This window comes from Aythya ferina (assembly GCF_964211825.1).
Source record: "Aythya ferina genome assembly, chromosome: 3".
In the NCBI taxonomy this organism is placed as follows: Eukaryota; Metazoa; Chordata; class Aves; order Anseriformes; family Anatidae; genus Aythya; species Aythya ferina.
This window is the reverse complement of record NC_140298.1, coordinates 20,008,228-20,035,961: the sequence shown is the minus strand read 5'-3', so window position 1 is coordinate 20,035,961 and position 27,734 is coordinate 20,008,228. Positions and strand designations below refer to the sequence as shown.

General features: G+C 38.7%; 1 protein-coding gene across 30 annotated transcripts in view; it reads left to right on the top strand.

Annotated features, from left to right (window-relative positions):
* ESRRG (estrogen related receptor gamma) overlaps positions 1–27,734 on the top strand; it is a 404,916-nt gene that overhangs the window by 367,847 nt on the left and 9,335 nt on the right. For all 30 annotated transcript variants that reach the window (XM_084512426.1, XM_084512445.1, XM_084512434.1 and 27 more), the window contains one exon: positions 22,543–22,812. In XM_084512426.1, coding sequence (XP_084368552.1) covers positions 22,543–22,812 — 270 coding nt within the window. The remainder of the gene's footprint in view (positions 1–22,542; positions 22,813–27,734) is intronic.

Sequence of the window (27,734 nt, the reverse complement as noted above, 5' to 3'; positions counted from 1 at the left end):
TATGAATCCAGAATCACACCATTGTCTCTGCTAACAAAAGGCCACTCTGAAACAGGGTGCTTTGGAAAGACACTAAGCAGTAAGTCCAGATAGAGCTCTGGAAGAGCTGTGCATACTCTATGCAGGATAATTCAAGCATTCATAAACCTACAGAGGGCAGTGTCTGACAGAGGCTCAGATGGGCATTTCAGGAGAGAAAGTCAAGAGAAGAGGGTGTTGACAGTGAATATTTGCATACTCATACTGTAATCAGCCGGAATCAGTGACAAACATGCAATCTTTCAGAGAACTTTGCTTGGATGGAAAAAAAGGAAAAAGGAAAAAAAAAAAAAAAAAAAAGGACACACAAAAGCAAGCAAAGAAACCAGAAAAAACAACAGCAACAACAACAACGAAATAAAGAGGGTATGAAATGGGGAGACAAGGCCCCATGCTGCCATGGGTGCGGTGAGGTGCGGTACTACAGCCACTCAGGTGGATGGGAATTTCCACTGATAGCTACACAGACAAGTGTACTGTCTCCATGTGAGAAAGTGGTGGCTATTTATATACTAGATGGCAACACTAAACAATTCAGGAGAAGCAGTGAAGTGTGTCCTAGCCAATTAAAAATGCAGTGAGAATTTTAGGTAGACAAAATGTAATTATTTAATTGGAATTTGACCGGGATGCTTTCCCACTGTTAAAATAAGTATAAATTACATGAGCTGTAAAACTTTAAATTACGAAAATATTTTGAGGTCTTTGAGCATGGTAATTGGAGCTATATATTCAACTTTGTTTTTAACCTGACACTTTATAATAGCTATTCCCTAAAGCAAGTTTTTTTTTTACATTATCGAATATCCCTTAGTGAAGCAAATTAGCAATCAGTCTGGAAAATATTTAAGTAGTACAATCACATTATTTACACAGACACTTCCATTGTGCAGAGTTCTCAGTGTTCCCAAATATTTGTAGGATCAGTTCCTCAGCTGTCAACATTCACACTCAATCCTCCCTCTTTCGTAAAGCTTTATTTGAAAACCCATTTAGGTCAGTAGAAAGACTTGCCTTGATTTCACTGATCAATTCCTAAATATGCAGGTCACAATCTGAAACCTGTGTGGACCTCAAAGCATTATTATTTCCTTCTGCTTGACTTACCACTTTTGTTTAAATGAGGGAAGGGGGCATGGTGCAATTCCTTTCACAAAGCCTTTTTTTATTATTATTAACAAGGAAGAGAATCCTACTGTGGAGAATTAGGGTCATTTACTGTAAGCAGAGTAGGAATCTGCTCTTATCTAGAACCATATTTCAGCCCTTACGGAAACATCAGCATGTGGCCAGAATGATAGAATGTTTATAGTGAAATATATTATTTAACTGTTTATGTTATCAATATGGTGCAGATAAAAATCTGCAGAAAGCTTGTGCTTATTATTTGGGAGGATTTTAAAACAAGGATCAGCATGCCTCTGGAAATAGGTTCTCTGATGCTGTGGCTGTAGACAGTGATTCCAATTATTTGAAAGATATTGACCAAAATACACTCCCAAATTAGCTTCACATCAGGTTGGGGAATTCCAGGAATTTATCCTGTAACTTTTATACCGGTAAGGAGTATTCTCCTGGGTCTCCCTAAATTAAAACCACTTTTCTTTTTTTATGAACTTTTTTTCCTTGACTCAGTATAGGCTTTTTTATCACTGTGATTTTACTCTTTGGCTTTTTTCTTTCTGCTTTTTAAGGACAGACAGCAAAATAAGTCCTATCCTGGTACTCCCATTGATACAGTTGTACAGTGCTGAGATACAGGCTCCATGTTACATCCATACTTGGCTCGTTATCCTCTTATCAAGCTCTTTGCATCCCTTTGTTTATTTGAGGAGACAGGAAGACTGTGTGAAGGCTGCTTAGTCAGGGATATCAGCGTTGTTGGCAGGGGAGTGATTGCCAGTTGAAAAACAAGGCATTATTGCTCATTTTTTCCCTCTTATTAGTTTGATTACATTTGCAAATCAAATCAATCCATCAGACATGATCAGGCCTCGTCCGCATTTTAAGGAATAGTAATCTCCGTCTAATAAGATGCAAATGTGTCACATCGGTAAGTAACCAATAAATCATCGTCTTGTCTTTGGCAATCATTAAATATCAGAACCAACAGTCAATTTTTAGTATTTTCAATTTGCGATATGCCGCTGGAATATAAAGATAGATGGACGTAATTACACAAACCAAACACTATTTCAGTTCATTCCAGACAGCAAATTTAGTGGAAGGTATAACTGGCTTGTCATCACACTACATTATTCCTGGCGGTTCATGCAAAGTTCACAGACAAGCTTCAAATGGACATTGCTTTTTCTACTTCCCTTAACAACATTCCCACTACCACCACCAAACTTCAATAAATGACTTGAAATGCTGTAGGACATCACTCCCATCAATGCACAAAAAGGCACAGGAAGAGACATGTTGCACCTTTTTCTAGTGCAGGCACCTTGTGCATGCATAAGACTGAAATCCAAAAGTTTCCTAATGCTTTCTACATTATGCCTTTCTCTCTCTCTTTCCTTCTTTTCTTCTTAGACATTTTAATCTGAAACTTCATTTTTTCCACTGACACAGAATACATTCTTCACAATCTTTGCAAGTTACCTCATACTTAATATTTTCAGAGCATAGTGCAGACAGATAGACAGCAAGGAGTGGGACACCAACTTCCCTTTTTCCTCCTCCCATTTCCGTCTTTTTAAAGGCATGGAAATTCAAATTCTTTTTCTTTATTTGTTTATTTTTTAATTGATTTGGGATTTGGGAAAATTGATTGCCTAATGTGCATCCCAGGGATTAATTGATACGTCTTTTGTCTGATTCGCAATGTCTTGCTTTCCATTAATGACTCTATTTGTGTACATCAATTTAAATGCTTTTCAAGAGTTAAAAACAAAACAAAAAAAACAAAACAGGCTTATATCCTGGCAGCACTAGCAAGACACGAAACTGAAATCTTGTCTTAAACTGAGCATAGCTTTCATCCAGATATCCTTAACTGTTCTGGCAGTATAGAGCAAGGAACCTAAAAGTGCAGTGCACAGAGTTCAACTCAAGTTTTGCCTTGTCGGAAATCGTATCACTGGGCCTTTGTACAGTGCTGAATGACACAAGAGAGAGAGTGCAAGCTACTGTCCGTCTGCTGTGGCACACGCGGCTGTGCAGAAATAAGAAAAGAGGATTTTGTAAGCTTGTGCTGACTTATGTAGGTTTCCAGTGCACCAAAGCCAGACAGTGGGCTTACTGTATTTGACCTTAGGAAACTTCACAGAGGTTTTTCAGGCCGTGAGCTATGTGCCCTGAGTGGCCCTGCTGTTGCAGTGTCCTGTCAGGTTTGTTTCAGCTGACCCTCTTCAAGAAGCTAAACCTCAAGTGCTTGGGAGTGACTTTTGGTGGGATCCTTTAAACCTTCTGTAACAAAATAATGTTCACAGTAGCAGTTTGATTTGATTTGGTAAATGAATTAAATGGAAACTAAGAAAGAAGCTTGCTTGTGAGCACACCTACTCGCTTGTGCCTCCACACTGTGTTGAGCTCCTTGTCTAAAAGCTTCTATTAAGAATCAAAGGGAGGGGGTGAGAAGGGTGGTTTGCAAACATGGACATGTGAACTCCTATATGATCACTGCAAGTTACCTATTCTTGGCATTGAAAACTCTTGTTCTTTCGTTACGAAAAATTGCAAAGAATTATGTGTGAGCTGCATGCAGCATCAGTTCCACATGTCAGAAATGTAGACAGCTTAAAGTGCACCATCAATTAACAAACAATTCTTCTCACAGTTCTGAAACAAAAAATGTTATTAGCTGCCAGCCAATTTTTATCCTCAAATTGGTGAAATTCTTTAGCAGCGTCATGAAAACAGGAGGTTTGTTTCAAATTTATAGTGAAACAACTGAGTGACTCTTGGTCTGTGGTTTGGTCTTCACTGCATTTTTTCTCCAAAGATCTCTTTCTTTTAACATACTCCTGGATGTTTTATACCTCAGTTGCTAGACTACAGCTACCTAGGTCTCTTGTGAAAGTCTCCCCTGTTTCTGTAGTCTCAAGAGGCATTGGTGAGTAAAAGCTGCATGCAGAGGCCATGCACCTAAGAAGCTCAGTACCAGAACCTTATGTTCTGTCTAGCCAATTTACATACTACCATGGTATGTTTAATTTGCTTTTTTCATCAAATCAATAACGGATCTAATTAAAAAAATTGGCAGAACTACATGCAACCTAACTACCAGTGTCAGTGTTTTCAGGAAACCAGAAATGTTGCACAGCTCTGCAAGTGACACCTGTGTTAGTGATGCACTTCTGTTACCAATGTGTACAAAAACAAACATTGCTCAGGTGCAGCATCTGTACCGATTGATCACTATGCTATCAGAATTAATCACCTGGTATTCAGCTCAGAGAATAAAATTTACATCCTAATGTATGACACCTATTCCAGCAGATACTTGCACTGCTAACAATAGTACTTTTCACTCCTGTTTCAAAGTGTGCATGTTTTCTTAGGCAAAGTCTAATAATTTGTGTCCTTAACAAATTCCCAAGTACTTGGCATAGCTGCTTCTATTAAGTTGCATCATTTCAAAGACACACTCATACAGGACTCTGTGATAAAATGGATTTTGTCCCTGGAGTAGCATGTTTCATATCCTGCCCTCACTTTCAAGATAAAAAAAAAAAAAAAAAAGTTTGGCACTGGCTGAGATTGGCAGGCCTTAACCGAGGTGGTCCAGCAGTGTTGCAGGTGCCTTGGCTAGCAGCGAGGAGAAGCTTGGAGGAGAGCGACGTGAGCGCCATGCCCAGGTGCTCGCCGCTCCTCGCTGATGGGAATGCTGGTGCTGCGAGGGGAGCCCCATCGGCCTCGGGGGGCTGGCAGGGAGGCTGGCCCAGCTGCACTGCCTGCGAGGAGGGGATTGGGAAACCTGAGTTTTGAAAGAAAGGAACGCGGATTTCAACTTCACACTCTGTGTAATTGCCGAGCTAGCTGGCTTTGAAATATGGTAAAGCCTTAGTCATTAGCATAGGGTAATCACCTTGATGCTAAAAACAAAATAATAACAACAGAAAAGGTATTATAAAATTGACACATGGAAATACAATGCTTTTCAGAGAAATTTTGTAGGGATATTTTATTGTGTGGCTAATTACATATTTACATGTAATGGCACTAGCAGAGCCATTACAGTCCATTGGGTAAATAATATGCATTTTAAAAACCATTTATAAATATGTATTTATTTGATGGACCAGAACGGTTTTTTGAAGTCATTCTCATCCACTGAGTAAATAATATATGGATTGCTTTTAAAAATAAATATGTATTTCTCCAATAGACATTCTAGGCAATTGGGTAAATAATATGCATTTTTCAAATATTAAAAAAATACATACGAATGTATAGAAATCTGGCCTAAATATGCATCTTCCTGAAAGATCAAAATAACTCCAAAGGTGTCAGGCATAGCTTTGAGATTTCTGTTTTGAATTGTCAGTCTGTGTCACAACCCTGAGTTAATTAAACATATTTTATGCATTTTTATACATACAGTATAATATCAATGTCTGTTTACAGTTTTGGAACGCTAGTGCACTTGACCCTCTTACTCAGTGTTATAAAAGTCAGCACTGCATGGCTAAGATCATAGTTTTACTTTATGTTCATCTTAGTGCAGTGCAAAATGCATTCATCCTGTGGGCATAGCTCTGCTGCCTCAGAAGTACACAAAAGAAAATCCGGTCACATTAATAGAAGCCATCTTAAACTCTTGTACTGCCCAAACTTCCTGTTAGTTGCAATCAGGTTATGTTCTTCTGGTCTTTTTCTGATGATTAGCTGAAGTATGTAAGGCCATGAGACTGTTTTATTATGTGGGCTGGATACAGAGCCTACTGATGGGAACAGGACTCAGAGGGATGTAGTTCCAGGCAGAGAGAAGGAGGTGCCGTAGTGCACAGGGGCAGCGCAGCACCAGCAGCTGAAGGTTAAGTCCGTTTCAGTTGTACCTCCAAATCTGGTGGTCCTCTGAGAGCTGTAGATGTAAAATGTGAAGTAGGATTCGCAGCACGCTAGGATTGAAAGATGTGAGTACAACATGTTGATTTATTTATTTTACGTACAGTGGAATAGAGTATATCCACTCTTTTTAAAACATTTTAGCCAGTTTATACCTTCATCCATTCTGCTCTCTAAAAATGTTAAATATACTTTGTAGACCTTTTTGTTCTGACAATACCAGTTGTTTATTTTTTTTCCAAATACTACATGAATAAAATATCACAGCAGCCCCATGAATTGGTATATACATCCCTAGAGTGCACAGAAAGCTTCCGAGACAGAGGGGGTACATTGACTCCAACAGAATCGCAGGGAAGTCAGTGGTAGATTTGGGAGACTAGATTGGCATTCTCATGCTCTTCCTCTGACTGTTACCTCATGCTTCATCAATATGTCCTATGTCATCTGTGATATACTCCTGAAAACTGCTGATGTTATTAAGTTAGCTACTTGATGAGGGGATGTTGGCAAGTGCCAGCTGGGAATGACGTGAGCCCTGTGCAGTCAGGATAGCTAAGTGGGATTCATTGTCAATCTAATTGTTACGTTGATACTGAAGGAATGAAGATATAAATACATAGTGAGAAGATGTTTCAACTAGAGCTCTATTACAATCACAGCAACAGTGAAGTATTACAAAAGAGCTTTTGGAGCTGTCTCTCATAGCTACTTCTGCACAGACATCTCAAATACCAAGATTTGGCCTTTAGACCAAATATTACGTGATTGCCCAGCAAGCGTGGTGTTTTGGCAAAACACTTGAGGAAATTCTAACATATTTCCTTCTCATACCAATGATAGAGTAGATGTTTCAGACCTTTCCACCGGCACATCCACATGAAGTACAATCATGCTTTCCATGTAATTTTAAAAACTGTTGACAAATGTGTGCAAATACCAGATGCTAGAGCTCAACATTTTGCAGTTCCACAAGTATAGAACATAGGGTGAGGAATGAAAAATAAGAGCACTGAGAGCTGCATAATGCAGAAGCTCTGTAGTTAATTTAGTGTGCATCAATAAAGGACAGGGCATCACCGGTTTGACTTGAAACTGACCTCCTGGTGCCCAAAAAGAATAACAAGGTCTATCAGAGGGACAGACGCGAAGGAAGGGAAGGCTGAAGGCAATGGTTAGCGGAACATGTGGTTGCATGAAGTAGCTCTGAGGATACTTAGGCTTCTTGAGTAAAGCACTTAAGTAACAAATAATATTGACCATCAGTCTGGTCGTTACCAGTTGCCAGTTTGCTAGGACATGGCAGTGGGAGTAGCTGTGGAAATTGAAGGTGAAGGAAGAGAAATAAGTTGGTAGTATTATGTATCAGCTAGGGAAGGGTATCTGTGCATTAGATGAGAGACTCGGAGTAAAATGTGAAGGTGCTGAGGGATAAGATTGCACAACTGTAAAAGAATTGGTGTTTATATCTTAGTCACTCTGTGACCATGTTGAATGTGACTGTTAAATTCTCTGTATAATTAAAAGGGATAGAATCATTCATACATTTTGTTGCAAATTGATACGATCTTTTTTGTCAGTGATCTGAGTAAGATTGTACCATAGTTTTTAATTTAGCAGATTAAGAAGCACAATTAAAATATCATGAAAAAGATCATAATCTAAACCTCTGGGTTTTTTTGCTTATCCGTGCCAAGTTGATAACAAGAGCTCGTGTATGTAGCAATTACCTCCACTACTGTAAATTTACTCTAGTTTGTGGGCTGAAGTGTTAATAAATACCTTGCAGTATTCCAGAGGGAGAAGCTTTCCATCTAATTAATAAAACTGGGAAGAATACCCAGGACACTGAACCATATCTTTCTTATTAGTGTTGGCTTCTACAAAGGAGAATCCCTGAATCTCAACACATTAGTAAATGTCATACTCCTGGGTTGCACAGAGACCTCTTGAAAAACTGCTGATTTGCTGTAGAAAAAAAATCACCATAGACTTCAGAAACAATTCAGCTAGGGAATACCAAGTGTAGAAAATCAGTGTAAAACATGGCGTGTATTATAGTAGCTACAGATTTGTGCCACATTTGGTGAATCTTGAAAGAGAAAACATGCAATTATACCCTATTTCCCTTCCATTTTTGGTCTGTACTTATGCTAATGTCTTTCTGTATGTCAGAGTATGGTCTTACTGCAGTTAGGTTTTTCAGAGACGTAACAAAAGCCTTCCTCTGCATGTTCTCTAAACAGGTTCCTTGAAAATGCTTTATGCTGGTGTGTAAGCTGCATACAACTGTTTATTAAACAGAAAAAAAAAAAAAAAAAAAAAAAAAACACCTTGAAAAAGGAAAATGTTTTAAGACCAATACTGAAAAGCTTTCGCAAAATATGTACGGCCGATTCCCTTTTCATCTGCAGTAATCCATACCTGGCAAAAATAAACTTTGCCCCAATATGTCTGAGCCAGGTCTGCTTCAAGGCAATTTGCAGAAAACCGTAAATTAACAACATAACTTTCTGATCAGCATGTAATTCTTTGCTGTACTTTATTAAAAATCATAGCTGTAGTCTTATACTATGTAATACTGACATTCATTCTATGACAGACTGAACATTTACCAATGTGAGCAAAAATTCATGCAGCAGTTCTGTGGAATAAAAATTATAGGCTGGTATACATGTGATTTACATTATTTTTATTCGACTGATATAACACTCTTACTGGTATAACTGCTTCTGATAGAATTTAAAATAACATCTTTGTATTTACTTCTTACTTTAAGTTTTTTTCTCTGAAGAATGCTCCTGCTGGCTGCATTTGTATTTGCTTTTCATCGTACTGATGTGAGTGATTGGGTGGGAGGATAAAAAGAGGTAAAGCTACAGAGCTCATCCATGAGGTTGATGCTAATTTGCCTAAAAATAGTCAACTGGATGGGAAGTGGAGGAGGTAGAAGATTTACCATGCTTTAGCTAAGACCTTCACTGAATTCTAGTAACTTTTTATAGCATAAGAAAATAATTTAAAATACTGTGCAGGAATCAGAGTCCAGTGGTATCTATATATCCTAGTATTGTAGATGTCCTATTGTACAGTATATGATTAGGTCTTTGTTGTTTTTGTTTGTTTGTTTTTCCCATTACGAATGCTTATGATTTACTCTACAAGAAATAATCAATTCACACCATATACAGTGAATATTCCCCATACATGCTGTTTCAATAAGGCATGTTAACAGTAGATACTGGTCCTTAAAAGACCATATATCAAACATCCCCAGCATTTGTGCTGGAAAAACCTCAATCACCTATTCCCTTGCCTGTCTGCAGTTGCAACTTTCTTGACCCTTTATGACTCTGTTCCCTGTTTCAGGAGATACTTCTCTGATCTGACCTGGTTGATGACATGGTTGTTTTGTCCTTCAGCAAGAGAGTTTTTGTTATTCAAAAAATACATCTTTAATAAGCCAAGATTAAAAGTTAATGAACAAGTGATCCTTCGTCATTTCAGTAGCCTTTACAATACCCTGAGTTTGCTTAGTGCAAATGCATGCATACGCAGTCCTATGCAAACACGCTTTTGCAAACACATATACCTTGCTGCTTTTATGTGTATGATGCAAATTTCCTGTGGCTCTTCCCTATCCATTATTTTTATCTTTCTACAGTAGCAGTTCCAGAGTGAGAGCTCAGTTGCTGTGATTTTGAGATTCTTTGCCTGGGGCACATCCCTCTAAGTGCTTCAGTTGTAAATGCTAATTGTAGGAGTAGGATCCAAACACCTCAAAGAAAGGCAGCCCAAATTCTGAGTTTTAAGGCAAGTAGGAACTGAAAGCTAGTTCATTGACGTGCACTCTGCTGCCTTCGATGGTTATTAGCCTCAGGGGAAGATACAGGACCCCATAGTGGGCAGAAAGAAGCCTCAGGAAACCTTTTTCTCATTTCCTATGTTTAGAGATTAGACTGAATAAGGAAGAAAACAATCCTTGTCCTTTTTACTTGGATTGAGAGTATTCTGTCTGTCACTATTCTGGCTTTCCCCTCTCTGAGGTCCTGGCTTCAGTGACACCTTTTGGCAAGGAGTTCCACAGTACAGCGGTGCTGTGAATGAAGGGTTTCCTTCCTTCCTTCATGTTGAACTTCCTGTATTTCACTGTGATGGTGCTTGGTCTGTGTTATAAGACGAAGACGATAAAAGCTGTAGACCTATTTTTATACTGTTAATATATATATATACTGGCACTGAATTCTCTAATTCATCACTATTTTGAGGAAAACAGTTCCTGCTTTCTTTTCATAAGAGTTTTCCCAGGTACCTTGCTCTGCTTTACTTTCTCTAAACCTCCTCTGAATTTGTCCTACCTTCTTTGGAAAGGGCCAAGCCATTCTGTCGTTAGTATTAGAATGCTGTTAATATTTTCCTTCTACGTTTTCTTGTCTTCTGATGTGTTTCAGCCATGAGCTTGACATCAGGTTCACAACTAACCTCAGGCTGCTGGAAGGGCTACTGCTAGACTCAGTTTTCAAACTAATGTTTTCACACTCTTCCCTGGACTCTTTGAAAGTTGGTGAGGGTGCTGCAGCTTGCCATCTCTTTTCCCCAGAGATCATTTAGTCAGCCTTGTCTCACTCTGAAACAACTAACAAAACAGACTTGGAAGGCCTTCTATCTTAAATTAGAGTGCATTGTTGGAGGTCACCCCCATAAAGTACATTCCAGTGGTGCAGGTACTAAGGTCATGTATAATCCCCTTGTTCCTTTAACTTTCACTGAATTTTGAAAAGTATTTTCATTTTCAACTGAAAATAAAATAATGTGGGACAATGTTGCATGAAATTGCATCTCCCATGCCGCCTCAAGTGAAAGCCTGTCATCTAACTTCACCTCTGTGCATCTGCTCATGATAATGCATTTAGAAATCAAGGATGTTTTGCTTTTTTCAGTGTCATAAGCAACAGACCTGGATTCTCTTTTACAGATATTATTTGCAAACTTGTTGACTATGACTTTTTATCTGGAGGATGAGTTGATTTGTCTGTTTAACCACCCCTTCATTAAATATAATAGATGAATAGGGTGACACTCTGCTTTCTATTGAAAAATGCATAGTTCTTCAAAAAGAACTTTTTTTTTTTTTTTTTTTTTTTTTTTTTTTTTTTAAGTGTGAGAGGGTTTTACATCTTTAAGAAGCCAAACAAATTTCAGACTGAATAAGGGTGAGAGAGCCAGCAAGAGAGCGGGTTTCCTTTCTGCAAGCTGCTAGCTTTCCCAAGTGCCTCATCCTCTCCCCTCTGTCATCCTGAGGCAATGTGCCTGCATTTGTGTGTAGATTTATAGTTTATCTTTATCTATGGCTTCATCTGTAGGTAGCTATTATAGCCGCCTTGCCTGGATATTGTTTGGGCCTGATAGATCTGTCTGTAGTTCATCAAAGGGGAGCTGAGTGGCTAAAAGCCATTGGGTCCAGCTGAGGATGAAATACGAGCCATCAGCCTTGGTAATGGCTGTAAAATTTCATAATTACACGGCCTTTATTACATTGCATAATGATCCTGAAGCAGTATGGAACAATTAATTAAGATTTTCAACCGTGGCTCTTTCAGAAATTAAAAGGTGCTAGTGGCTGAGAAATGGGGAAGTGTCTTGTCCTAAAAGCATTAGGGATGCTTAAGAAGTACTTCCTGGGTACTTAAAAAAAAAAAAAAAAAAAAAAAAAAAAAAGTGAAGAGGAAAGACAAGAAAAAGAAGATCAACTAGTTAGGCAGCTAATGTCAGAGTACCATTTTTGTACTTCACTGCTAATTCTTAATGTCAAACCTAGTTCTAACACTCCTGCGGTAGTCACTGCCATAAAGCTGTTCTTTTTCCGTTCTGTAAAAATTTTCATGCATTTTTCCTTCCCCCTCCCCCCCCCCAAGCTCTGCTCTAGCCGTTTGTCACGTTTATAGAAGTTGAGCTCTGCACGTTATTAAATAATTGCAAGCTGTGACTTAGGAGGGTCTCTTAGCTGCTGCATATTGGGGGGTACTGTCCAAGGATTTTCTCGTACATACTTTTTCACGTTTGAGGCCATGGAAATTGTCTAAAGATCTCTGTAGTTTGACAGACATCCTCAAGGAAGACATTTTTTCCTCAACTATTTTCATACATTTCTTCCTTCCTTTCCTTCTTTGTAAATGCAGCAAGTCAGATGTAAGATAATGTTTTCCATGATACCAACTTCGGACCTGATCAGAGGTAATTAGTTTCCTAAGGTGCAACAAAAGTATCTTGCAGGTCTCTGCTGTACATGCTGCAATAAAAAGTGTATGTATGTAAGTAATACCCAGCAAAAAAAATGAGGCAGGCATGAACCTGCACCATGCCCTGAACCGGTTGTGATCAGATCCTGGTTGTCATTCTGAAGGTGGCCAGCAAACTGTGATCCAGATGGGGTGTGCAGTCCTCCCTGTGCCAGTGCTAGTAAAACTGATGGCAAGGTGGCAAAAATAGCCCCACCATTGCCCATGCACTGTCCAAACTTCCCTGTCTAACAGGAAGGAATCTCCTCTTTGCTGTGTGCTATTAGTTGCCTTTTTCTCCCCCTCAAACTCTTTTGATTCATACAGACTCTTCCCATTGCTCTTAGATGGGATGAGCATTGAGTTATGAGTGTTTTTAAATTGACCGGTCATCATGTAAGGTCCTATCAGTCTAAATATTTTATGAGAAGCTAAGGTTTCCCCTGGGCACCTCTAATAATAAACTTTCTACAGGAAATTTAGAAAGGATTATGTGTTTGAAGGAGGAGATGGCTGCTTGAAGTAAATTCTCTTGTTGAGTCATTTATTCCCTTAATAGGAATTTTCTGATCTGCTGTCATTCTTGTTCACACACTGGGTGTCACTGCCTCTAAAACACTTGTCATTCTTTAATGGAAACAAAATAGTCATTGCAGTCAGAGCCGCAATGTCATTCCACTACCCCTTGCTGCGTCGGCAATAGTGAAAATGACAGAGCGGCTCTCAGTAGGGGTAATTAAAATGTAAATATTGATATTTTATTATTTGAAATTACTTTCCAGTGCGGCATTTAATATCTCTCCATCTGTGCGGCTCTGTTTAGCGGTCACTTTAGTGCAGCTCTGGGATGCCAAGCGGCGGCTTGATCCCCGTTATGTCAAAATGCTTGTTGCTGCTTAATTTTGATATCTAATTAAGTGGAAAAGTACAGTCCACACTGTAATCCATGGCATCTTAACCAGCTGCTTGGGTATATTTAGAATTAATCTCCACTATGGAATCATCCTAATGTATGCAATTAAGAGTCTGCCGATGGCTAATTAGGTGTATTAGAATCAGGCAGCTTCCTTTTTTTTTTCTTTTTCTCTCTTTTTTTTTTTTTTTTTTTTTTTTTTGTGTATGTGTGTGGACTGTTGTAGACTTAAGACACAGCCCCCAGAGATTTTCATAATGGTACCTATATATTCAGCTAGGTAAACGAAAAATTTCACATCCATGTAGGAGAACAAATGCATGCCGATTTGTGCCCCAAAAGCAGGGAGTACATAAACAGCACTGGAATGTTTTGGCACCTGCAGCACATTAAGAACATCAACTAACCAGTAGAAAAGTTTTAAAAATGGGGAAGAAGAAGGAAGATGTTTTGAGAGGTGTTTTTCCTGCTTGGGAGTGAAAGGATACATTTGTTTACCGAAAATTTTCCCACCTGAAGGTTTTGCTTTGGCTATGGAAACAGATCCCAGCTAGCTCAGCACACAGGGCTAACATGGATACGTTGATTGGGTCGCAGGCACGCTTGTCTCCCTATGCTAATACATTCTGGTGTTGGATTCATATTATTAACATGATTGGGGAATTCCTGGAAACCTGGCTTTGCCTGATGGAGGCAGCAAGGATTGCCACCGCTCTCAGCGAGCAAATGACTGGGAGCATCCCTGGGGGAGCAAAAGGCAAACAGTAATGACCTAGCACTCGTCGAGCAAAAGCGCTCTCAAAGCAGATCCATGGAGGTTATTAATAAAAGGCAGCACATATTGAATGTGCAAGAGATCTGTCCTTTGTGTGGAAAAATAATAATAATAATGAAACAAACTTGGCTTTGAAGTACAGCGGGCTGAAGGAGCTTGAGCTCCAAATTTCTCAGTACTCTGTACTTGTTGCTCAGAAGCTGATGCGTACAAAGACTGAAGTGAGCAGTACCTGAAGTAATGTTGTTTGTTGTTATTAATTTAGTTACATTCTTCTCTAAAATCCGCATTCTTTTTGTTTGTTTGACTCAGTTAAAAAAAAAAAAAAAGGGTAGCCTTTTTAGTTGTTTAATTACATTTGATTAAAAAGTTTAACTTCTGCTAGCTGAATTCATTGAAGGCTCTACTTACAGCATAACACACAGAATAATTTTTGTTTTTCATCCACAGTTACTTTATTAATGTCAGTATATTTTGACATTATTAAAATAATGTCAAAACATAATTTGACATTATTAAAATAATGTCAAAATATACTGACATTATTTTTATTTTTATTTTTATTTTTATTTTTATTTTTATTTTTATTTTTATTTTTAATTATTTTTATTTTTTTTACCCACAAGAGTGGCTTTAGTGTGCCTATACTCAAATACTCAAAATCCAGAACAGATTGAAGGAAAATGTGTGTGAAATCAATACTTATGTTGAGAATGTTGGGCTTTTTTTTAATGTAGACTCGCCAAAAAAAAAATAAAAATCAGGGTCATAAATATAATCTTGCTATGTTTTCTCTTTTACAAATGTCTGGGCATGCAGGTGGTACCTCAAAATATGTCAGACATTTTAAAAAAAAATTTAAAAAATTATGTACCTTGAACACAACTTTTCAAGTGTAAGAGCAAAGCTGGTTTTAGGAGCACACCATGTCATCTGCCTCTACTTTCTTCAATAGGAAGACCCCCCAAAAAATCATAGTCTAACCAAACCATGTTCAAAAGTTACAATGTAAAGAACTGCAAGAGTTAACTTCAAATAATCAGATCAGATCATACATGCAGTGCATTAGAAAAATTACCCTCTAGAATCTGCGAGTCGGTACTGCTGTCCTCAGGGGGACCTACAGCTACCTTGGGTCACATCGGACTGCTATGCTAAGTCTAAAAGTCTTGATTTTCCATATCTTAGAATTTAAAAGTCACTACAGAGAGGTAAAACGTATGGATTTCTAAGTACTAATTGTCTAACATACAGGAGAGTTCTCAGAGTATCTGGTGACGATAATCAAGGTAGAAGTGTTTGGCCTGGTTCCTTTTTATTATAAGGTTGTTACGAATTTGGAGTAATGCTATTTAAAATTGTAGAAATTCCAGTGGTAAAACCAGAAGAAAGGGAAAATTAATTATTAATGAATTATGAATATGTTTAAATTTGTTGCTTTATATTTTTATTTTTCTTAGTAAATACTGGAATAAGGTATGAAATCAAAAATAATGGAAATAGTGTGTGCAATACTTCAAGCCATCTGTTTCCAAAAATGCTGTTAGGAAATATCCCATACATGCAGGTCTCACCAAGTCTGTCCTGAAGCAAGGGTGACTGACCAGGTTTTTTCATCTTTAACGTTTCACTGCAGAGTATTAGCAACTGGAAGTGCTTGTGTGAAGTCAGAGAGAAAGTCTTAATCACTGGCATTTCCCAGCTCATATCCATTACTATTGCTAAAGAAGAAGCTTGTAGGACCTTGTACTATAACTAGCAAAACAGAAATTGTAGAAGAGCTGCATAGTAATATTTGGCTGGTTAGAGAGAGATCTCAGCTTCAAGTGCTGAAATCAATTGGCAGTACAGTGAGTTACATCTCACTAGGCGCGTCCTACCCTGTATAGAAATGACAAGCTTAAGTTGTTCCTATTTAATCTTACTATGTAAGGTTTCACAGGGTAAAAGACAAAAGAGAAATATTTCTAACTGGTATTTAAATTACATTAACACTTTTTTGTATACCTTGAGTGAAAGGTCACGCTAGGCAAGCAGCATCTTCACTGTTTGTATAAGTCTAATTTGCTGCTTTTAAATTGCTGTGAACTTCACTTACTTACTCCTGCTGAATGAATCCAGTGTTGCAAATACTTCTGACAAGCGAATATTTGCTTAGTGAGAATCCATTGTTCTTAATGGATTGAGAAGGACATGCAGCGTGAATGCATTTTTATTGCAATGCCATCTCTCTGCTGTTGTTTCAGTGAGGTGAAAGTAGCATCAGGATAAAAGCCCTGGTTTTCTTACTGCTCTGTGTGGCATTTCCCGTTACGCTGTTAGGTGTTAGTGAAAAAGTGCTTGCCATAGGCTTTTTTCCTGTTAAAAATATAATATGTATATATATTTACAAGAACTTGGACAACAGGAGTTACAATATAAGCATCCTTAAATAAAAACTGAGAAAGCACACTGGATTGGTTGGCTGCAGACACCCCAGTGTGCTCTGAATGTGTTTTGCTTTCTTTTAGCAGAGTCAGAGGGATTCTTGGGCACCTCCACATACAAAACCTGATCTCCCAGGCAGGCACACACCCAGCTCGCAGATGGCAGCCAGCACTCCTGGCGTGCAGCAGAGTCCCAGCACTTATTTCGTTGCTCTGCTACAGGGGCAGGAGGACATGCTGTATAGCAAAGTGTTGCTGGGAAAATGGTGTGGTTTCACTTGTCCTCTGTGCAGAAAGCTGTGGGGTGAAACTAGTTGCTAAACATAACTTTAATTGTGGCACATCAATTGTAAGTACCTTGCAAGCTGAATCCAACAAACAGCGTGAGTTGAGCTTTTGGCTGTGTTTCGTGTTTGAGTTTGTGCTTTGGTACCTATCTTTGACTTTCAAGTTTGGGCTTTCTGTTTCATGATCTCACACCTTGCACACAAAAATCCTCAGTCATGCTTAAATTTCAGCTTGCTGTGGCATCACATCGAATTACTAGTCCTTTGACCAGGGGCTCCATGAGCAAACAGGTATGAAAAAAAAGAAAAAACAAAAAAAAAAAAACAGGTCCACCCTGGCATAATGAAGTATATCTGTTTCTGCTCCAGCTTTCACCAAGAACTAAATTTCATCCATAATCTGTGAAATATGTTTGGTGATTAGTCAGAGCACTCTCCTTCTGTTTAATAGTTTCCATAACAGCTGAAAAGTGTGTGAGTCTTGTTATATATTTTCATAACAGAGTATTTCGAAATGTGATTAAATCAATATTGTGTTGTATAATAAAAAGGTTCTCTTAATTTAGATCTATGTGGGAAATCCAGCTCTAAAGGCACCCCAAAAAAAGGGAATCATGCCATCCTGTTCCCTGGGTTTCTGCAGAAGAAAGAGACTAATTTTAAGTGGCAGTCAGGCTCTGAAGGTTTCTTTCAGCAAATACCTTGATCATGTCTAGAACACCTCATGTAGCCCTAGCAGGAATTTTGGTGCTGAAATTTCACCAGCCTTTGTGTACATCCCTGGAAGCCAGCTGAAGCTGTGCAATGAGTCTGGGCAAGTGCCAAGCACATGGCAGGACCACTGGGCAGCCCTGGGACCACTGCATGTCCAAGAGCAGCATCCTGGGCCTGTGGCTGCTCTTGAAATGAATTGGGGTGTCTACGTTAACTCCTGTGCAGTCAGGAAAAAGCCCACTGCTTATTGTTTGACTGTGAGGCTTCTGCACACTCTCTCTGTGAAGTAGTCTGGGCTAAAAGTGAAGTGTTTTTTTTAAAGTGTTTGCAATATCAGTTTGTTCTTCTGGCAGTGGTGACTCTACATCATTTTTGAAGTAAGGAAATTGCACTGGAAACATCAGTACCCATAAAACATTTAGAAGGATGTTAATCTATCAAAATTAAGTGTAAATAATTTGAAAATCCAGCTCTGGTATTTCAACTGTGTAAATATATTGAATCTGCAACACACTAGTGAACATGTCATTTTCAAGCAGAGCTTTGATTATAGAAAATGTAAATGAAGATATTTGAAGTACAAACCAGGGCAAGCAAAAGAAATATTCTGTTCTTAAAACAAACAGTCACAAAAACAAATGGTGAAATAAATGGGAGGTGATTATCAGAAAACTCAAGCAACTCCCAGATTTGCCAGCAATTTCATTCCTGGTTTGATCAAACATTGTGATTTCTGCGCACATAACAGGGAGGAGGCAAAGCTCATTCCCTGCAAAGTGAAACTACTTGAGCTAGAGTAGCCTGATTCAGGCATCGCCTCAAATGCTCAAGGCTGGAAATAAAGGTAGGAATACGTCCAGCTACTGTCTCTTTTTTTTTTTTTTTTTTTTTTTTTTTTTTTTGTCAAGTAGTTCTCGCAGTGCTGTGTGTAAGCTACAGATCTTACTTTGGCACTTGACCATCTGCAGCTGCTTCACTGTAGCCCCTGGTGAGTTAGTGTCCATGAAGTCCATCTTAATGAAGCGGAGGAAAGGGTCTTTAGGAATACAAAAGATTTCCCCTGCTTAGCATGGAGCTGGGAGCGGCGTGGAGCAGAGAGCAAGCGGTGTGAGTGCTGGGAGCTGAGGTTTGCTCGTGGCTTCGTCAGCCCCGTCTGCGAGGCGGCGCTCACTCGGTGCCTGCCTCGGCAGCTGCAAGCACAGAGCCCTGCGCAGATCCCGCTCGCCCCGGCCGCTCCCCTAATAAACATGCCGAGGCCTTTCTACCTATTTATTTCTGCTTCCTTGGAGCTTTGGGTTTACTGGTATGTGAAAGGAGAAAAGCAAGCATATGTTCAGTTGCTCAATCAACCTTTTCTCAGTGCACACTCGGTGATCTCAGTGAGTCATTACAGCATAATTACAATTTGAGTGTGATATGCTGTTTGTAGAAAAGTATCTATTTTTAGCCCAAGAAACAGTACAGTCCCTGAAAGGAAGAGAAAGAAAGAAAAAAAGGAAAGAAGACAATCTGTAACCAGCAAATCAATGCTATTGTTAAGTGATATTACGAGACACCCTGTAGATTTACAATGCTTGCATGCAGCCACATAAAACCGTGCTGAAAAGAATGCCTACCAGGGGTTAAATTCATATGCCTGCACTGCAGCCTATTTCTGTCAACACTCAGCTCAGGAAATAAACATTTATGCTTTCTGAAATGAAAGTGTATTTTTGAAGACTAGCCGTCAGATATTTTTTGCCCTTCACACTTTCAAATGCTTAGCCTTTTTTGTAAGTTGACTGCAAAGTGCATCGGTTTGCTAGGCAAAAAGGGAAAAAAAAATCGTGACAAGTGCCCATGGCATCATTGTCAAGCACATGAGCGTCTAGTAGAAGATGGCAGGAGGGTTGGCACAAAACATGCTTCCTTCAAGCTTATTACCTCGGGGGTACCTGACTCTTGAGAAGCCTTTCAATCCTCCCAGATGACGTTATTCCAGACTGTCATCTGGTTTATTCAGAGCGCGCCGTGCTGCAGACAAACACGCTGTTTAACTGCAGGTCAAGGTACAGAGCCATTCTGCGAGCAAATGCCTGTGATACATTAAATGGCATTGACATGGGGAGGGAGGCGGGCAGAGATCAAAGTTGTCACCACCATGGTGCATGCGAACTGGGAAGAAGGCGCACAATGTGGTGCTTTAAAAAGCCATTGTGCAGTGCTACACTGAAAACTCTGAGCGGCAAGGCTCTTCGGAATTAAGGAGCCAGACAAGGCATGACAAAGTTCAAAAGCCCACTGTGGGAAGCATCTCGGGGCTGTTTGGAGAGAGCTTAGAGCTGAGACCGGGAAGGCTGTGGCTGGTGCAGAAAGCTGGCAGTGTATTCACAGATGATCTGGAGACTTCTTTTCAAATAGGTACATTTTGAAATAGGAAATGTCCACTTGTCACTGAACATCGTTGGTCTGAACATCGTATAGCAAAAGTGCAGAGGATCAGAGCAAAGTTTGGCACGGAGCAAGCACAACCTTCAGGAAACAGTTAAAAATGAATCCCTCTATGTAAACACGTCTATGGCTGTGTAATCTGTTCTGTTAACTGTGACTTGCTGAACATCTACTAAAAGGGCACTGGTGGGATACAAGAGACACGCAGGATGCTTTCACATTTTCTGAAAAATCAGAACAAAACAAAGACAGATTAATTACAACATGATGCTGCTTTATATTCCCACAAGGGATGCCTGTAAAAGTTAAAACATGCTTTCACTGAGCAGGCTTTCAAGGGAAAGTTACTTCGATCAGGGAGAAAATAATCATGTTTATTTGATTTATTATTGGAGTGCAGAACAGTGTGGTTTATATTTGCCAGTTTTTCTATAATGTAAAAAAATCCTTTCATTTTTTGTGTCATATAAAAACAATTAGTATATTTTCTACACCAGAAAGCAGATTTTTCAAGAGTGCAGAACAATGAATTGTAGGTAAAATCCTATTTCTCCCTCTCACAGGGCATATGTAATTTCCTTTGGCTGTGGCATAATAAGTGTTATTGAAACATAGCAGTATTTATTAAAAAAAAAAAAAGTACCAAAATAGATAAGTAAATGAAGGAAGTAGGGAGTGTTAAAAAAAAAAAAAAAAAAAAAAAAAAAGAATAGAAATTGCAAGTTAAACTTTTTTTAATCAAAACTGATTTTATTGCTTTTTGCTTAATTAAACTCTTCAGAAGTGTGTGAAACATTGTTATACCTGAAAAATTGTTAATTTGTAAATCACAGGGACAAAAGGGCTCCACTGCAACTTTAAAGTTTCTATGCACGTAAATGTCAATAGAGTGCCTTCTCCATCATCAGCACTAAATTCACATTGATGCCTCTTTTCTTCTCTGTATTGATCCTTCCATGAGAACGTAGATTTGTATCTGTTAATTAATGCGTCCTGAAACAGCGTTTGTATTAATCAGGCAGATAAGAAAAATTGGATGCCTGCACCCTCATGACAACCGTAAAAGTGCTGGCCCTGATAAAATCGTGGATGGACCTCAATAAAAAAGTTCCTCCTTCCACTCAATAAACTAATCATCCTGCTTTTAATTATTCGGCAGAAAGATGTGTGGAGATTGGAGAATGTGTAAATCTATTTACTAACAGCAGTGTCTGGGAGGGAGAATAGGGCTGTCACAGGACAGTGCTGCAGGCTACGTTCTCTGTCCATCTGCTGCTGCAGAAAAACTGGTTCTTGAAAGATGGGAAGGAACAGAAATGTTGAAGCTAATTGAAATCATGAATTCCTCCTTATAACCTTTCAAACGATTATTTCTTCTCCATTTCCCTCTTATTTATTTTAATCACAGATGTGTTATTTTCCATTGTCACCTCCTCAAGGGTTTCGTGGTGGTGTTGGCTCAGGTTTTGTTGGTTTTTTTTGAAGGCAGAGAGCTACAGTTCTATCACAAGGCTCAAAAGACAGTATGAGAAAATGAAAACAAATAAGAAGGGGGAGGAAATAAGAGAGAGCAAGCATGCAGCCAGTTTTATATTTCATTTTTATGGATGCCTGGTGGTTTGGATGTGGGCTTGTCTTTTTTATTGTATTACTTCTGTTGCTTAGTGCTTATAGAGAAAATCTTGTTTGGAGTAGATGCCTTGCAGATTTGCTAGTTTATGATCTGTTCCTACTTGACTGTAACTCTTGACTTTCAAAACACAAAAATGCATTTAAGTGTAATCGAACAGCAAAAAGAATGTTCGTACAGCAGGAACCCTGTCAAAGAACATGTGAGCAGCTCCATAAACAACTAAATGAAAGCCTCAGACATGTCTTAAGACCCTTTAAGAAAGGCTTGACTAATCCCCTTTGATGATTTTATTAAGTCCTTGTGGTTGCTGGTGCCAACTGGCAAACTGCTGCATTTCACCAACAGGCCAGGAAATCACTTCCTCTCCCATGTTGTTCTGTATCTCCTAATGTGATTGGGATATTAGCAGTTTGATATCATAAATTAACAGGTACTGTAAACAAGAGGCTGAAAAGGTAAGGCAGTAAAGATTTCTGCCCCCTGTGATCCTATTAGGAAAGACAGCAGGGGAAAAAAAAATAGGAAAGCAAAAGTTCAATTCATTAAGAGGCATTTATTAAATTTTTGCTTGTCCTCAGAAAAGTGATGGTGTGACTGCTGTTCAGTTGGCACTGTAATATGCTGTCCCATTACTTCAACAAGTGTGGTAGAGGCAGGAGCCATTGCAAAAGTAATTAACATCTTCTTGGAGGAGGGTGGGTTACTTCTTTTTCCCCTGAGGTTAAAGTTCAAAGAGAATTTCACTCTTTGTGTTAATCACCTTAATTCTATTAAAACATCAAATCATCCCTTTCAAAAAGAAAAAAAAAATCCCTCCTAAATTGTCCTTCTTGGCGTAAGGTAGCGGTGAACAGAGAGGTAAGAGATTCCTATAGTAAAATGGGGATGAAAGGCACAAAAGCAGAAGGGAGAATAATAAGAATACATACTTGTTTTATTACAATGTATATAAAAACAAATCAAGTAGAGGAGCAGGTTTATGACAAATCCAATTGTGCTTAGTATTTTTTCCTGTGTTTTTTTCCTATTCAGGATTCTCCACTTTGTCTCTAGCTGACCAGATGAGCCTTCTGCAGAGTGCTTGGATGGAGATTTTGATTCTCGGTGTTGTATACCGGTCACTTTCTTTTGAAGATGAGCTTGTATATGCTGAAGATTATATTATGGATGAAGACCAGTCCAAATTGGCAGGCCTTCTTGACCTTAATAATGCCATACTGCAGCTGGTAAAGAAATACAAGAGCATGAAGTTGGAGAAAGAAGAGTTTGTCACCCTCAAAGCTATAGCACTTGCTAATTCAGGTTGGCACAGTGGCACAACAGTTGCTACATTTTTAATATATCACTTTTCTCCGTAATACTTTCTGCATGCTTGTTTTAAATATGGATTTAGAAGAAGAAATTGCTAATCAACCCTTAGTCTAACCGGCAACAAACAAAACAGTTCAAACTAAGAAGGGCTTTCTGGTTCCAAGTAATTGGGGAACATGATCCTAAGGGAGTGGAGGGTAATGCACTGTATGATTTGGAGAGTATTTTACAGGCAAAGATCCTTTCAAATGAATATGGATGTTGTTCTCCTAAATCCATTCCATAATCCAGACAAGTCTAATCATTGCAGTTAAAATGAGCAGGAGGGATGCATTGAGAATATGCTATATGCGTTCTCTTTAAATGCAGCTGCTGATGATTTATTTGATAGGGTGAATTCAGGATATGGGGGGGGAGGAAATTCTTTATTAGTCTCGCATGGACCCCACCCTACCTTATGGATCCTCTGCATTTATCTATTACCTGTGCAGGAAGGGTTAAAAATCTCAGGAAGAATTTTTTTCCTGCATTTGAATTTAAAAGTGCTGAAGCAGTGAATACTGTCAGATAAGTAAAAATCGTTTGTGCTTTGTTGTTTTTCCTTTTGTGTCTCCTTAATGCTTTATTGTGGTCTTAAGTCCCTTTTAGCATTTGCATAAAGTTCACGATAGATCCCTCTTTAATGACGTGCCGATCATTAGATACCTGTGTGTCAATAACGTGCTCTGATGCTATGTTCCATTGACAGTCACACCGTGCCCCTCCATCTGCTTTTGTTTTGACCCTATCTTTGAACTTTATCTTGGTTGCTGGCCAGTAGTTTTCCCTTTAATTACAAGAAGGAAACTGTCAATAAAATCTGTTAAATGGGATGCAATGAGTGGCTTGAATGGGCGGACGGCTATTTGTTCAAATTCTGCAGCATTCAAGGTATTGACAGTTTGTTTTCTGGGGCCATATGTGACGATCAATCTCAGGCTGGGCTCAGCCGCGCTGAAAAATGAAAAACCAGATTGCTTTTGCTTACTTGTGGATGACGACTTGTGATTTGGCGCGGTCCTAGTGAGATGAGACCTTCTGCCCAAATTGCCCCCCTGAGAGCCAGAACGCGTGACTGTTTTTAGAAATAATTTTTTAATTGATTTTGTAATTAACAGTTCATCTACAATATTGATGCATGAATCCTCAGATTGATAGGAGGGAAATTGTTTTCAACAATGAAGTTGTACTTTCCTATTTGTCTTTGTAATGTGATTTAGAACTCTGCATTTTTAATTGGAAATATAATTCAAAAACATGCAAAGCCAAAATGCTTATTAGTTTCTTTGTAAAGTGTTCTCCACCCCAATAACTCTGTCCTTAGTTTTAGAATATTATTTTATTTCCAGAAAAGGAAAAAGCTGAAACACCCCTCAAAGCCTAGCATTATTTTTTAATTGAGAGTTTATTTATTTTTTTTTACTACTGTAAACATACACTTGAGGATACTTTGCGGTCACAAGTAACATTTTTCTCAGGTTTGTTCATTCTTTGTGAGCAGAGCAAGAAAGTTATCTGGAAGCCGGAGTCTAAGTTGTGAAGCTATTAGTGTTGTTTTTTTTAATTCTATAAACCAAAGTCCATTTGAGTTAGAAATATTCTTGTAACTTACTTGATAAAAAGGTTTAGGGGCTAGAATATGGGGATACAGCATTTTCTCATGCATTGTTTTTTCACCGATAGGCATACAGTGGTTAAGTAATAATAAAATACACTGCTGCCAAAAAAAAGTTTAGTCATACATTGTGCATAGAGTGTGTCAAAATCATCTGTAGCTTCATTAACTTCACTGGAAATTTCAACAAGGATAATGTCAGAGAGAAATATAAGTCAGTATACTAGAACTCAGGGCACATTTAAGTGAAAACATCTCCTTCCTCATCTTAAAAGAAATAAAATGGCTCTTTTAAAAGAAACGATTGTACAGAGAAGTTACAAAGCAAACCAGTCATTTGATTTCCCTCTTAGCAGAGTGTTTTGACTGCTGACATTAAATATTTTAGCTCCAGGTTGTACCTGCAGCAGATATCAAACTTTGTGGCTACACCAACCTGCAGAATTACAGACCAGCAAAAAATATCAGACCACTGGTGTTATAATTCACAAGTACTGCTAAAATTAAAGTATTAAAGTAAAATCAAATTTATTTTTTTATAGACAAAACCAGAAATAGCTTGTTTTTACATAACTAAGAAATTGATTAATGTACATGCAGTTATACCTGAGAAAAGGATACCTTTATGAAGTCTGTCAGTTAGCAGTTCACATTTTACTGTATTTTGTTGCTACAAGACTTTCTTCAAAAACTACCACTATTTATTTTTCCCGTTTAAAATACAGCAACATTTTTGTGGATGTAGTATATTGGATATATGGATATTGGATGTAGTATAATGGATAAAGTATATTAAAGACTCCTAGATGTTTCAGCCATATCCACGCTGTCTGGTGAGATTCCCAGGTTAACTCTACTGTAAATAGAAGACAAAGGTGGTTTTATGGTTCTGCATCTGTGTTAGTGATTTATGATACAGTGTCACACTACTTTCAGTGCTGGTATATAGAAGCAGAAAAAGAAATTGTAGATTGTCTTAATATTGATTGCATTTTGTATAGATAAATACCACAAGCTTTGCTTTGGCCAGCAAATCTAAGTTACCGTGACCATTAAAATATCCCAACTGCTGCCTTTTGTTTTGGCCCATGGGGTCTGTTTCTCAGTGCAGCGTCTGAGGCGATGCTGCTGGTTGCTTTCTGAAAGGTGGGGCCAAGGAGCTGTTATTCAGGCTGATTTTCTGATGGTTCTTCTCAACTCTTCCATTGTGATGTTGGCCAACGCCAGTCCGCCTCTATAAATTTTCAGAAATGCAAGAACTATCAACCTTGGATATTATCCTTGATCCCAAGCAGAGTGCATGTAGTGTCTGTAAAGTTTAAATACATATATAAGAGCACAAACGTATGGATGTTTTAGTCCTGTGCAGATTAAACACTGTGCAGGTGTGGTTTCAATAGTTACGTTTAGTTTGTAGTGCTTAATAAAGACTGTATTAGAGTTTTAAATCTCTGCGATGATTCAACAGTAATTAATGCACCTTTCATGCTCAGACTCTGAGGAAGTCCCTCTTACCACCGGGTTGTCCTTGTCCTGTCAGTATCCCTGGTTTCTTCCTGCTTTCCTTCCCTTCTGTGCACAGAAGCAAGTTCCTTGAAGCTGCTGGATGCAGCCACCCTGCGTTCCCTCTTGCACTGCCCAAATGAAGCAATCTGGCACCACCGAGCACTTTGTTTACCCACGCAGAAAATCAACTTTGAATGGTTTCCAAAACATGCATGTACCAATTACTTCCTCGTGTGTAAGGGAAGGTGAACTATTTACAAAATACGTTCAGGTGAACGCAAGTGCACACGTGCACACTCCTGCACGTAAAAGGTGACCTCCTCATCTTTTCCATATTAGAAAATGCTTTCATGTATTGATTAGGAAATACTAAAGAGGGAGTTGCAGGTGAGCAGAAATTGCCTGATCAGTAAAGACTAAATTGTTCCTTCAGGCCTAAATGCTGCAGAAGATCTCAGGAGTCACAACTGAGACCAGATTTTAGAGTTCCCATCTAAGACCTAAAATAAGTAACTAATGTGTCAAAATACATTAGCACATTATAAAATGTGATCTGTGTGTATCTGCCTAATAGACTGCTGGCATCTTGAAAAATCTGACCTAAATGTGGATGCTAGGCACTTAAATGTATAACCTTATGCACTGTTGAAAATTTAATCTTAAACATTAATACTAGCTGTCTAGCCAGTAACACCAGAAAGAGAAAAGGGCCTCCACTTGCCATCACAATTTCTGGTCTCACTATCTTACTAACTGACTTTTTAAAAAAAAAAAAAAAGAAAAAAAAAGAAAAAAAAAAAAAAAGAAAGACAAAACCCTTTCAGTACCAAAGGAGTGAGAACTAAGAAGCATCTTGTGCATGTTAACATCATGAAGCACAGAGCAGCACAGATGCCAGGAAAGTTACATGCTCATCTATCCTGGTAAGAAATGTAGCTCTTACCTGCAGCTTATTTGTCTTTCCAGACAGCAAAACAACATACTCAGAGCGCTAGGCTATTACAATTAAATAATATTATCATAGTAAAAATTAATTGATAGAACCCTGTAAATGATATTTCATAGAACATCATCTTTATTACCAGTGTAGATTGGGGTTTATAATATGTTGCAAAATACTGTATTTAGTTTCTAACAATGCCATTTTTGCATGTTGTTTTATTTAGCCATCTTTCTGTATCTTGATAGTGTTGGAATCCATTATTAAATATGGCTATCTCTAATAGCCATATAGAGAGAAATATATATACACATGTCATTGGTGTATTACCAATGTTTATACTACGAAATATAAATAGCAAGACCTGTTAACTCCTTCATATAATTTCATATAAAGAGTGAAACAGCTTAGAAATTAATTTGAGAAAAGGAAACTGCCAGGATAGTCAGTTTTCCTGTCTCATAAACAGCTTTTTCCTCCTAGTCCATTTTCTTGTAATCACATCGGTTGCACCCCCAGTGCTTAGAGAAAACAAATTACTCCGTGGTCACTTGCTCTGTTTTTGGTGTTGGTTGGCTCTTCTCTTCTGGTGGTTGGTGTAGTAACCAGATAACTTTGTGATGTTTCTCACCTGTTTATGAGTGAGGTAGCCACTACCCCTACAGCCATTACGTGCTTGGAGCTCGAGTCTCCCAGGGGCGAGGCAGGGAGGTGAGGCAGGGAGGCCAGCAGTGGCAGCAGGAGGTTAGAGCCCCGGGTCCCCTCATCCCGGTGCAGGGTCACCAGCGAAGCTGCACTGCCTCTGTCCCTGGC